We start from the raw sequence: 14598 nt of genomic DNA, 5'->3' as shown, positions 1-14598 counted from the left end.
AAATGTCACCCATGCCTGGTGCAGCTTATAAAACGATAATAAAAGAAACCTGTTTGTTTAAGTTAAGTGGCCTAGTGTACATTTCTAATCTACAACTGGCATAAATGTTCTGGGAATACGCTTATAATAAGCTTAGCTGTTTTGGGGTTTTGTAGTAATGCCAAGGATAAGTCTTTGAAGAACATCTTGAATCACCTGCTCAAATCCCACAGCCTTGAACCTGCAAGTGCGTTTGTCCAAGATAAAGCATTAACACGGTCACAGTACGGACACAGTGTGTCAAAATCTTTCACACACCGTGTAAACAGCCACCAAACCTGTTGTTTCCCTAACCATATGCGATGATAAGGTGAAATTGGAACTGTGCCAGACAGCATCTGGTCAACTCTCCTCCATTGCCCACTCTCAGCTCCCAGACTATATATAATGCAAGGGGACTCCTGAAGGAACATAGTATCCTGATCCAAGATGCTGCAGCTTGTGGGTCTCTTGTCCTGTCTTGGTAAGGCATACAAGGCATGCGTTCAGTTTTTTAATGGTTTTCATGTGGAGGATGCTTCTTGTCTGTGTCATAATTCTATATCTGATTTGAACATTGAGCATTTGAATATATCACTGTAAATTCAGCTTTTTGTCTGAAAGAATGAACTGCTTTCTGGGTTGTAGGGCTCATCCATGCCACTGCTCTACCTGATCTCACGGTGAGCAATGAGAGATACACTGGAAGGGTTGTAGGTGGGAGCAACGCTCAACCAAACATGTGGAGATGGCAGGTAAGCCCAGCACTGGACCAGGTACATATTGTAATATTACAGCGAGGACCATAAGTATTTGGACAGTGGCACAGTTGTTGTAATTTTGCCCCTGAACACCAACTCAAAACAGGTTAGTATGTTAATATTTTTGCATGCTAACATGTCAAACTCAAAGTGAATATTATATACCTTAGTAGTGTGTAGTGTGAATTGATTTCTTGTTATTTTATAACAAATTAAGGAGATATAAGGTCTGGAGATGAATCCAAGTGTTGAAGTTGCATTTGGCAGCTATTCTTGGGAATTCTCAATGTGAGATCCAAAGAGGCGTTGATGCTAGTGAAGGAGGCCATCATTAGACTGCTAAAAAAGCCAGTTTAGTTCTGGAAAAGGTGTTTTGGTCTGAGGAAACCAAATGTAACTTTAGAATGGTGAAGGAAAGCAAGGGTTTATGAAGCATTCGACTCACCAACTGTCAAACATTTATGGCATGGGCATGTATGGCTGACAGTGATACTAGGTTAGTGGTGTTTATTGATAATATGACTGCTGATAGAAGTAGCAGGATTAATTCTAATGAAACAGTTGTTGTGTAATTTAGTAGTGTTTAGTAGTGTGCCCCCCAATTTTTCAACATCTGTGGTGTCTGATCTAACTATATTAAATGAACATTTGCACATGAATATGAACTGTACTGTGTGCCTAGTGTTCAGCTGTGTCCTTTGTCCTCCAGGCCTCACTGCAGCATGACAGCTGGAATACTGGCAGATATGCCCACATTTGTGGCGGGACCCTTCTTAGCCCAATCTACGTCATGACTGCTGCCCACTGTATTCTCGAGTAAGACCTACTCTCTTCCACATAATATTTAGAGAGTTTCTAATGTGCCTGTGTGTGTGTGTGTGTGTGTGTGTGTGTGTGTGTGTGTGTGTGTGTGAGAGTATAATACGCATCATGTTTGTTCATTAAAACACTGAACATCTGTTAACTGTGAATTCCAACATAATATGGCACAGAAAACAGCAGAAGAACTGTAGAAGTCAAAACAGAGGTGTAAAAAGTAGCAGTTTGACAGAATGTAAATTCAGGTAGTTGTTCTTTACATGCTGTAAAATGTTATGATGAATGGGCCAATAGAAATGCTCCAAAATTAAAAAAAAACTGAAAAACTTTTCCACTGACTTCCATTGAAAGTTAAGGTTTATTTTCTCCGGTAAAGCTGCCATTTTGGAGATACATGGTTTTCTCATTCCCTTTCTCTTTTAGTTTGGAGGTGAAGTACTATCGTGTGGTTTTGGGGGAGTACAATCTTTATAAGTATGAAGGCACTGAGCAGGCCCGTGCTGTGACCAAGATCATCTTGCATCCTGGCTGGACTGAAGACCTTGCAAATGGGTGCTTCTGCTTTACTAATATCATTCTATGTATTTGTAAATGTAAGAAGCAGGTAAGATGCTTATTGGATGTATGTCATGTATGGATTTCAGAAATGACATTGCCTTGCTGAGGTTGGCCTCTCCAGTCACTGGAAATGGTTACACTGCTCTTGCGGAGCTTCCATACCCTGGCCAGATTTTGCCCAATGGTTTTACCTGCTACATCACTGGATGGGGACTTTTGGCCAGTGAGTATGAACAGCTCTATCATACCAACATTGTGATGTGTTCTCCAAACAGTGTCGTTGAAGATAACTGCATCAGTTCAATTGAATTATCTAAATATTTATTTTCAAACCTGTGTTTTTTATATTGACCTCAAGTTAAATGTATTTGTTCTGTGATTGGGCCATGAGTGCGTTTCTGATGTCACGTCCCTACTACTTGGCTTTCAGCTGGTGGTAGTACCCCAGACATCCTGCAGGAGGCGCCCATCCCTGTGGTTGAGCACTCTGTGTGTGCTACTCCTGAGTGGTGGAGCACTGCAGTCAAGAAAACCATGGTGTGTGCTGGAGGAGATGGCAAAACATCTGGCTGCCAGGTACAGAGCTTTCCTAGACATGCATGGAAAATTTTTGATAGACTATGTAAACATATCATTCCATACAAATCAAACATGGAAAACTAAGCTGGATTTGTCACTTTCCTGATGTTACAACTTCTAGTTACACAGGCCAGCTGCTCAGCCTGTAGCCGCTCCTCGATGGCCTTTTAAGCAACATTGTTATCACTTTATCTCAGCACCTTAAAAAAGATTCTGAACACTTAGAAGCAGTGAATGTTTATTTGATACGCTGCTCTTTAACATTCAGTTTCGGGATAAATCTGTCTGACTGTACTCTACTGATGGTGTCCTGTTCTTGTGGGTTTTAGGGAGACTCAGGTGGCCCTCTGAACTGCTTCACTGATGGTGCTTGGAGAGTGCATGGTGTGGTTAGCTTTGGTCCTGCTGCAAACTGCAACATGTATAGCAAACCAACTGTCTTCACTCGTGTGTCCTCCTTCATGGACTGGCTGTACTCAGTAAGTTCTCTTCATTTCTCTTGAAAAATCGTTGAATTTACCACTAATATATTTACTCTTACTATAGATTTCCACCAGTAGAATGGAAATCAACAGGGATTTTTTAAAATTAATATATTATCAAATAAAATTTATACAGTACAACTGTATATCTTTTGTTGATTAAAAACATTAGAAAATGCGCTGATGCCATTGTGCTCAGTTCAGTTCTAAAACTAAAGCTTGAAAAAAAACCCTCATTTTTAAACTGATATTTAACTGATGGCCAAACTGGCAAAAAAGTGTTTGGTAATGCAACAGCAGAGGCCCTGGTAGCATATTGCTTAAGAAGGTAACCAGTAGAGCATTCCTCCTACTAGGTGCTGAAATATTCCTACATTCAAAGTTCTGTTTTGGCACTTCCCTATTTGATACGTCAAATGTGGAGAATCATCTTCATATCAAAATTCTGTCATTGCATGTTGAGAGTTTACTGCAAAATGCCAATGTTTCCCTCATCTATTATTTTTCTCTTTCTTTTATAGGAAATGGTTTGAATGCCCAGAAATGTTTTAAATAAAACACTCAGAAACATGTAAATAAGAGTGTGATTCTTCTACACTTTTCAAAATAAAGGTACTAAAATGGGTTCTTTTAGCAGTGCCTCAGAAGGACCACTTTCTCTGATGTCTCTGATATCTTAACATCCTTTTAGCTGACGTTATTCTAAAGAGAGGCGATTGTGAGTGTGAGGAAACATTATCCTGTGGTGAAGTCAGAGCGCTGTGTCTCACCTTGTTGATTGTGGAGTCTGGAATTAATTGTCCTAGTGGATTAGTTAATTAATTAGTGCAAAGAAACCATGCAGCTAGCAATGTAAACAATAATGGATATTAGCCAATATTTCTAGCTATGTACCAGTAAAGACACAGAGACACACGTCATACTTTTTTTGTTAGATTTTTTAGAATATATGGCTGATTTAAGTTATTAGAATAGGTGCTTTTTTCAGTTCATGGGAAAATTGGACTACTAGCAGCCTGGTAATAGCAAACTGTGTTAATTAGAAACCTTAAACCTTGTTGATTAGCTAAGAAAAACATTTCCTAATCGTATACAGAAGTAACCAGGTGATCTAATATGAGCTTACAGGTGTTTTTATGAAGTAGCTTATCAACATATTTCATCTCTACTTTTGTTTTGTTGGCTGATGTTAGCTAGCTAATGTCATGGTGTTCCAGTCAGTTCTAGTTTTTTCAATATATATATATATATATATATATATATATATATATATATATATATATATATATATATATATACATATATATACTTTGTCTGTTTAATATACATTACTTAGTTATGCCAATGAGAGTTATGATGTTGAATTGATCGAGTTCTTGTTAGTCAGCTTACACAGTAACACAGTAGCTTGTTCAGTTAAATAAGATTTAACACATATGAGGAGTTGTGCACACGTGACTGACAACAAGTATTGAACCTATAGACAGAAAGAATGTTTAAATATGTCTAATATTATACTGCTCTGACAATATGTATAATTTACAGTATTACAGTAGTTACAGAGTTATGTAAAAGGATATCTGTAGTTGTGCAACATGCACTCGCAGAACTTTATATAAATTAAGAAGTGCTACCGTAATCAGATACTTTAGTTGGATAGGGTTTTTTTTTTTATGAGAAGCCAACATCACTTAACATTAACATTATACATTACACATACATTTACTTTTAGAGTGCTAACGTGCTTTAGATCTGACCAAGAATTGGACATTTTAAAATTATACTAAAGTGAATCATTAAGAGATGGGCAGTGTTCAGGAATGCTTCAGTTTATCTTGTATTGTACACATTTGAAACAAATGGGGAACAAGTGGGGAAACTGGACCATTTTACAAAGAACTGCCTTGATATCGCACAGTCAGGGGCGCAGAAGAGTGTGTGGCTTGGTGACTTCCTTTGGCTTTTCTCAATAAACCAGTGTCCTGTCCGCATGTAGAGAAAGGTCAGATGTAGATCTAAGCTGATAGCACTGGGTTACATGTTGTTTTTTAAACACTGGATTTGATTGAAATCTGTTTTAAATAGAGTGACCCTTTGAAATAGGATCAGTGTTACTGTCCTGTTTACATACTCATCTGTCCCTGTCCGTGAAGGTCATCTTTCAGCCAGTAGTCCTTCTGCTGCTTTCAGAATTGCTGTTATCAGTTCTGAGCAATTTAATCAAATTATTAAATAATACATATAAATATAAATAATTAGTAATAGTAAAATAATTTGTAATTAGAATGTTTAAATCTTAGTGTAGATTTTATGGAAATGAACTTCAAATCAGTTCTCTTACACTGAAGCCCTGGATAGAAATGTCACTAAGACATATTTGATAGCAGGAACATATATGTACATGAGTTTCGTTCCAAGTGCAGTGCGGTATTACACATTAATAGACAGATTATGAAGCCAGTGGTATTATGCCCATTTATGCATGTTTTGCAAGTGATGCCTTTAATGTATGTGTTCACTGAATCAGACTCATTAAAGATGGTTTAATGGTATATAATTTTAAAGAAATAAACAACAGGAAAAGTTTGCAGTGCAAATCTCGCAGCATGAAGCTGAAATTTCACCTTAAAACAGCGCTGCAGGTACACTCTGCCTCCTGTAGATTCCACCATTTAAGGTGGAATGGAAAATTCTAGTAAGAAGCTGGAGAATAACTTCAGCCTCGTTGGAGCTGCCGTGTTCATTTACATAAATCACCACATTCTGAATTTAAAGGCAGAAATGTTCAACTATGGTAATGTGACAAGATGGTTAAACTTTCAGAAACACACAGACAAAACAATATTTTCATGTTTTGTTTTTTTTGCAAATAACAAGGAGAAGACATCACAGGCTGTATGTTCACCAGCAGAGAACATGGCTTTTTTATAAAACAGCTTGACATTTGGCTAATTTCTTGGCTTTTTGGCAGCTGTCCAGCTAACAAGATAGCACCCATTCCACCAGTAGAGAACTTTTTTATCAAAACAGCTTTTTTTTGTCATACTGTTTACTACTGAGGGCTCATTTATGGGTCATTGTAAATTCATCACAACAACTTAAGATAATAGTTAGAAGAGAATCATGATGAAAATGAGCAGACGGGCTTAAATAATGTTGGATAATGTAGCACTGAAATTCTTGATGTGTGTAAAGCTCACATCAACTCATTTTACTGTAAAACAAAAACGAAAAAATTGCTCATGACATTTAATGCATTTCTGAAATCATGATTTTATATAGACGTAACATGCCCCACTCTGTATCAGATGTTTACATTGTAACTACACAAGTTGATATTGACTCTCTTTATCCATAGGCAGATGTGAGGAGTTCATTTGGGGAGTAGATTAGTGGAACGATGGTGAAAGAAACAAGTCAACGTGTGAAGCAAAGGGAGAGAGATAGAGACACACACACTAAGAGAGTAAGAGAGTGAGAGAGAGAGAGAGAGAGAGAGAGAGGGGGGTTGTGACAGAGGAAGTGATGGTGTCATGATCGCTTGGGTACCTGTATCATAACGGATTATGAGGACAGACCAAAGTCTGAACGCGAGTGAGTGGAACATACACTGAAGAAGTGGATCTAAAGGTAAGAGTTTTTTTAATGTTCCACAGGAGTGTGGCCCCCCATTAGACTTTGACTCCTGGATGAATGCTTACACCCATTAAAAACGGATCAACGTCTTCAGAGGATGCGGATGAACACAGTGGACACTTCACTCAGCGTCTGACTTATCTATGGTTTTCTTGCTCTCCTCAGATGTCAATCTCACACAGCTCTTCTTCCTCTCTCGCCTTCTCCTCACACAATCACACCTCCTCCTCTATGGTCAACACCTTGGCCCTAACCCCTGACTCCACCACGTCGTCACCCAGTTCTCTGGCTGGACACATGCCTCAGATGGACGGTGGGCCATACGGTCAGTCGATGGGTGGTCAGCCCAGGACCACTGACAGCAGGGGCGGGGAGCCGATGATGAGTCTGGCATACTTGCCCTATTCAAGCTGCTTGACTTCAACACCCTCAGAGAGACCAGCGCAGCACGGCCACATTGTGCAACAGGTATGAAAGAAATTATAGAAAGTTCTACAAATATTAATGCAGTAAAAGTAATGTGAATTTCTTAATTTCACAAAGTGGGTGATACATGTATACATTTCCAAGTAATTGTGATTGACATTTTTACAAAAGTAACAAAGAAAAACTTTTTTTACTTTTTGTTTTTTACTTTTTAAAAGCCTTATATATATATATGTGAAAGGCTTTTGATCGCAATTAACAAAGTTTTTCTTTAATCACTATAACATATAGGGGAAAACATAAAATGCATCATGAAAAAAAGTTATAAATTTTATTTTTATTAATTTTACGAATATTACATTTATTTTTCAATGTGTTCAATTTAGCAAATAAAAAAAGAATTTTTTTTTTCTGTTAACTTTATTATTTTGAGAAAATCAACAAAACATTATTACATACATACAACATATACATACATAAAACAAATATATATAATACATCTAATACTACTAATATACTTCTAATACTTTTAAAGCATTTTAAAAGTAGTAATTAAACAGTACCTGTGTGCTATTCATTGACTATTTGACTGTGCCTCTGTAGAGAATTTGTACTTATTTTCATTTAGAAAATCATATGTCATTTGACCAGGGGACTCCAAACGTTGGCATCATGCATTTTCTGACGCATAATCAGTATAAAAATAAAGCTTTATTTATAAAAGTGTCAAGTTGTAGTTTTACTGGATAATGGCAATCATTTTGCCATCGCAATACACAGTAAATCAGTCTTTCATGAGAAAAAAATAAAATCATCACAAAGAGTGTTTTTTGTAAAACTCTGGCCTCCCTAAAGTTTGCAGTAGCTCATACTTAATTTGTTGTCCCAAGCGCTATTACATCTCTCCAAACCTTCTACTAACACTTATTCAATATGGGCTTCTCTAACCGACTGTCTAAAGAAAAAAATAAAATGATCGGTGCTGACAAGACGGAAAGGCTTAAAAAAAAAACATTTCCAGCTTACTTTTCCTGTGTTAAATCAACACTGTGAGTGGTAACACTAAATGTAACATCTAAGATGGTTCGATGTAACACTGTAAGCAATAATTTGACACCAGGAAATGTGCTGTGTATATTTTATGAAAACAACACCCATGTAAAAATTTGCTGTGTACATTTTAAGAAAACAACACGCATGGGGCAGATCTGTCATGATTTGAGGTTGTGTTGTCACCAGTGGCATTGGCAATACTGCACAGGTGGAAGAAGGGGAGAATGGATTCCACAAAATACCAGCAACCTGGACGCAAAATTAAAACCATCTGTTAAAATGCTGAAGCCGAAATAAGGGTTCTACAACAGTACTTCTGTAACACACCTCAAAACCATAGTGGAGTACCTGAAAAGACACTAACAATAGGTCAGATATTTGTCAATAGACTTTAAACAAGAAACAGTGCATGCAAGATGACCCAGAAATAATATCCCAGAACTAGAGGTCCACCAAGAAGGTGTGGGGAAATAATATAGCTGCCTCAGAATCTGCTAACACTTACTGTGTTTTATGTTTGATTAGCTATAGAGTCTGTGTGTGCTACCTCTCAAAATGTGTCAATTGGTGTTCAAGAGTGGTCAATTCTTCTTTGTTAAACTAAGGTTCTTCAGTTCTAAGGTTCACCTATTGTTCTGAAGACCTCTATTTAGCACCATTTGTTTTAAGAATGCAGGCAGAGCGGGTCTGTCTGGCCTTCCAAAGAGTAGGTGATTTACGTGAAATCTGGTAGCCATGTTTGTATTCACACAGTCGTATTGTGTTCTCTCTGTTTCCCCTGTGAACTCGGTCATGTGCTCAAGGAATTCTCCCAGTTCCTTCTCCCTCCTCCTCCATCCACACTCCGTCAGCCAGGCCAGAAGAGGAGCCTGAGCAAGGACAGTGTGGAGTACCGTCTGCGGCGGGAACGCAACAACATTGCCGTGAGGAAGAGTCGTGATAAGGCCCGCCGCCGCATCCTGCTCACCCAGCAAAGGGCGCTTCAACTGGAGGAGGAAAACCACAGGCTACAGCTGACCATTGAACAACTTAGCCACGAAGTGGACACACTCAGGCACTACCTGTCACAGCGCCACCTGCAGAGCAAAGTGGACGATATAGGAGTTGGAGAGAACTGTTGAGTGACTTTAAGGACTGCATGTACCAGTGTATGTACTGCACTTTTAAGAATAAAGGTGCCAAAGGGGTTCTCTGGAGTGGTCTAGAACAGGGGCTAGAGGGGGCCAAAGCGCAATATGCAATCACTACAATAAGAATAAGAATTTATTACTTTTTATATATAAAAAATGTGTTTGTTTTCTCATTGGCTGAGGAGAAGTGGTTTGTATTCTAGTTTGCCAAATCAAACATCCTCATAGACTAACTTTTACCTACAGATGACACTTTATGCAGCCCTGCTATAGCAGAACCAGTTTTGGTGACTAGGTGGCTCCTTAAAATGTAGAAACCACTCGATTTAAAGGATGTTCAAGCTTATAGTAGACACTTCTTTTGCTCTACAAAGAGGTTTTTCTTATATTTTTTCTAATAATGTTCCCATGAAAACCCTTTTTGGCACCTTTGTTTTAAAGAATGTGCTTGTACCTCAAGATACTGGATGGAAAAGTCGCCTTCAACTGCAAAGTAACATCAGTTCACACATGGATGCAACAGTCAGCATATCCGTACATTTTACACAAACTTATTTAGCACGGACCTATATGTAATATATAGTTATAAGTGGCATGTGAAACAATATGGAAAAAAAATCTGCAAAATTCAGCTCCTCAGTGGAAAACAAGCCTAAAGATGATAGAGATGATTAGAGCCAGAAAATATCAGATATCACTGATGGCCATCAAGATATCATTTTCCAACCCACTCGTTAGTACTGCTTCCTTATCACATGTAATGCTCCCAACACTGGGAGGATGAGGACGGACATATGCCTCCTTTGACACATGCGCAACCAGCCAACATGTTGGCTAGCAGATGCCCATATTGGCCAGCATCACACTGAAGAGATATGGGGAGAGAGAAAGACATCCACCCAAGGCCAATTGTGCTCTCTCTGGCTCCGGCTGCGGATGGCAGCAATCCTCGTGTTGTAGTAGCACTTAGTCCACAGGACCACCCAGAGCCCTATTTCACCAAATCTGCCACAATTACTTCAGGGCACCTTTACCAAATGAAGGAGGCGCATTATGGGACTGTCAATAATATATGTTCATCACTTCATCAATATATCTGTCAGTGTTCTGAGGTCAGTGTTCAGACCAACAAATACGAACAACCAGTGACTTTATTCCTGTAAAGCCATGTATCATCATGGCAATATTTGTTTCTTTGTCCCTGTCACATACATTAATGAATGGGAATGTTTTTTGTTTCTGAAAAGCTTTGAGTTTGTCCCAGTATACATTCTTGTCCAGCATATCCAAGGAGAATACATTAAACCTTTAGCCTCAATCCCTTACTCTCATGACTACAGTACATAGATGTTGTTTCATAATAGTTACTAAACTGAACTCTTAACGTAAATAACGGAATAATAAGCCTACAATTTAGTTTGTTACACAAGCATTCTGGGAAATTTGTATTTCTTTAATAAAGTAAAATAAAAAGAAATAAATACTTGCTATTATTTTTATTTTACCATTTCATAAAAAAATGTTTCACAATGCTGCAATACATAATAATAAATTGTTAATAAATAAATAAGTAAATTGCTACATATATAAATAAAATATTTGCTTGTGATAGATAGAAGTTCATTTTATATATTTTAGCCACTGCATGACAGGTAAATTATTTAAAAAGCTCTTTACATGATTTAACCCCTTTATTTCTAAATAAATGCATCGTATTTTATTCTGGTTTTAACCACTTCAAAATTTTATATTATATTATATAGTTTATATTTTATTATATAGCCTTTTTGAATGAAATAAATACATAAGACATACATGTAAAATATGTTAGATCTCCACTGTATATATAATTGAATTAGTAGCCTATTGAATAACTATAAAATTATACATATTAAAATTCTAGATATGTATATCATTACATATGTATATAGTTATGGATATGGCTTGTTTAACATATAACAAGCTTGAAATGGATTCTTGCATATGTTTAAATGTTCTAAAAGTTCAGAAAGGACTGGCTTGACATAAATCACTTATCTTAATGACAAAAATCATTACCCTATCGCCAACCATCAACCCTCCCCCCCTCCATTAATGCTAACTGACACAATGAAACTGCGATTTTTGAGTGGGGAAGAGCAGGGGCCCAGCTTTGGCGGGACGAGAGAGATTTCATCACTGTGTGGGACAGAGGGCTGGAGATAGCATCAAAATGCAGGGCTTTAAGAGCCTTCCTGTGGCTGCCACTGCAGAGAGAGGGCACACTGATAGCGAGTGGGAAGTGGACACACTTGCTTTTATTGCCTATACAGTGTTATCAGCCTCAGTCATCTGTTCCCACACCTTGGCATTCACTTTTGTCTCTCAAAACATACACAAACATGCACGCAAACATGCATGCAATAAAACCAAAGCGTGCCCACTTCCCACTTTCTGTAACTACGGTGACTGCCTGCTCAGTGTCCCTTGTTCACAGTTACATTGTGGCCAAAGAATATAGTAGTTACTAATGATTCAGAGTAGATACTGAATATAGTAGTTACTAATGATTCAGAGTAGATACTGAATATAGTAGTTACTAATGATTCAGAGTAGATACTGAATATAGTAGTTAATGATGATTCAGAGTAGATACTGAATATAGTAGTTACTAATGATTCAGAGTAGATACTGAATATAGTAGTTAATGATGATTCAGAGTAGATACTGAATATAGTAGTTGATAATGATTCAGAGTAGATACTGAATATAGTAGTTGATAATGATTCAGAGTAGATACTGAATATAATAGATAATAATGATTCAGAGTAGATACTGAATATAGTAGTTGATAATGATTCAGAGTAGATACTGAATATAATAGATAATAATGATTCAGAGTAGATACTGAATATAGTAGTTCCTAATGATTCAGAGTAGATACTGAATATAGTAGTTAATGATGATTCAGAGTAGATACTGAATATAGTAGTTAATGATGATTCAGAGTAGATACTGAATATAGTAGTTCCTAATGATTCAGAGTAGATACTGAATATAGTAGTTACTAATGATTCAGAGTAGATACTGAATATAGTAGTTCCTAATGATTCAGAGTAGATACTGAATATAGTAGTTCCTAATGATTCAGAGTAGATACTGAATATAGTAGTTAATGATGATTCAGAGTAGATACTGAATATAGTAGTTAATGATGATTCAGAGTAGATACTGAATATAGTAGTTGATAATGATTCAGAGTAGATACTGAATATAGTAGTTGATAATGATTCAGAGTAGATACTGAATATAGTAGTTGATAATGATTCAGAGTAGATACTGAATATAATAGATAATAATGATTCAGAGTAGATACTGAATATAGTAGTTGATAATGATTCAGAGTAGATACTGAATATAGTAGTTGATAATGATTCAGAGTAGATACTGAATATAGTAGTTCCTAATGATTCAGAGTAGATACTGAATATAGTAGTTAATGATGATTCAGAGTAGATACTGAATATAGTAGTTAATGATGATTCAGAGTAGATACTGAATATAGTAGTTAATGATGATTCAGAGTAGATACTGAATATAGTAGTTAATGATGATTCAGAGTAGATACTGAATATAGTAGTTACTAATGATTCAGAGTAGATACTGAATATAGTAGTTCCTAATGATTCAGAGTAGATACTGAATATAGTAGTTGATAATGATTCAGAGTAGATACTGAATATAGTAGTTGATAATGATTCAGAGTAGATACTGAATATAATAGATAATAATGATTCAGAGTAGATACTGAATATAGTAGTTACTAATGATTCAGAGTAGATACTGAATATAGTAGTTACTAATGATTCAGAGTAGATACTGAATATAGTAGTTACTAATGATTCAGAGTAGATACTGAATATAGTAGTTACTAATGATTCAGAGTAGATACTGAATATAGTAGTTACTAATGATTCAGAGCAGATACTGAATATAGTAGTTGATAATGATTCAGAGTAGATACTGAATATAATAGATAATAATGATTCAGAGTAGATACTGAATATAGTAGTTCCTAATGATTCAGAGTAGATACTGAATATAATAGATAATAATGATTCAGAGCAGATACTGAATATAGTAGTTGATAATGATTCAGAGTAGATACTGAATATAGTAGTTCCTAATGATTCAGAGTAGATACTGAATATAGTAGTTACTAATGATTCAGAGCAGATACTGAATATAGTAGTTGATAATGATTCAGAGTAGATACTGAATATAATAGATAATAATGATTCAGAGTAGATACTAAATATAGTAGTTACTAATGATTCAGAGTAGATACTGAATATAGTAGTTACTAATGATTCAGAGTAGATACTGAATATAGTAGTTACTAATGATTCAGAGTAGATACTGAATATAGTAGTTACTAATGATTCAGAGTAGATACTGAATATAGTAGTTACTAATGATTCAGAGTAGATACTGAATATAGTAGTTACTAATGATTCAGAAAAAGATCCATATTCTATAGTCACCTTTTGACAAATGGATTTGTCAGTCTTTTACCTTGCATCAAAATTTCAGGATATATAATTGACATCCATTTGCATGTTTTGTCCTTTACCTGTAAATGTACCATTTTGGAAATCTTTACCCTTATGCTTTTGAGTCATTTATTAATAACTTGAAAATATAAAATAATCTACAGGGGGCTTTCCAAATAAAGTGAGCCCAGAAATAAACAGAGAATACCAGACCTTGAACCTACAATTATTCCTGTATACATGGTGAAATAACTCTGTACTCAAATGTTTGTGTGTTGTAACGTTGCTGTGAGTCTCTATGGGGAAATATGTGGTTCCAAGCCTGAAACATGGCCACAGGATTAGGAAAGATACTGTTTCAGCTCAGTCCATGTTGCCCAACATCCAGTGACCAATGATTTGCAATTATCAAAAACCCAATAAATTTTGAAGGAACTTGATTGTTCTGATAAAGCGAAAGGTCATCATGTACTCCATATTCCATTCAACCTTCTCAAAGGGACTTTGACGATACTTTCACTTACAGATATATAATCGGTATATATGTTTAACACACTGTGAACAAATGATCACTAAGCTGATTTTGGGTGGGTCACAAATCAAA

At 36.3% G+C, this 14598-nt stretch overlaps 2 protein-coding genes across 2 annotated transcripts; both read left to right on the top strand.

Annotated features, from left to right (window-relative positions):
* The first annotated feature begins 465 nt into the window (after window positions 1-465).
* On the top strand, window positions 466-3796 carry LOC140555606 (elastase-1-like). Its single transcript, XM_072678883.1, has 8 exons — window positions 466-502; window positions 667-773; window positions 1489-1595; window positions 2022-2150; window positions 2243-2379; window positions 2587-2732; window positions 3065-3214; window positions 3739-3796. The coding sequence occupies exons 1-8, from the start codon at window positions 469-471 to the stop codon at window positions 3748-3750; spliced, it is 822 nt and encodes a 273-aa protein (XP_072534984.1). The 5' UTR covers window positions 466-468; the 3' UTR covers window positions 3751-3796.
* Window positions 3797-6701: 2905 nt separating this feature from the next.
* cebp1 (CCAAT/enhancer binding protein (C/EBP) 1) lies at window positions 6702-10780 on the top strand. Its single transcript, XM_072678882.1, has 2 exons — window positions 6702-7321; window positions 9136-10780. Exons 1-2 carry the CDS (start codon window positions 6911-6913, stop codon window positions 9451-9453), a joined length of 729 nt encoding a protein of 242 aa, XP_072534983.1. The 5' UTR covers window positions 6702-6910; the 3' UTR covers window positions 9454-10780.
* Window positions 10781-14598: the final 3818 nt, after the last annotated feature.

This window comes from Salminus brasiliensis, chromosome 5 (genome assembly GCF_030463535.1).
Source record: "Salminus brasiliensis chromosome 5, fSalBra1.hap2, whole genome shotgun sequence".
In the NCBI taxonomy this organism is placed as follows: domain Eukaryota; kingdom Metazoa; phylum Chordata; class Actinopteri; order Characiformes; family Bryconidae; genus Salminus; species Salminus brasiliensis.
Note: the sequence above shows the minus strand (reverse complement) of the source record. Positions and strands in the feature narration are given on the sequence as shown.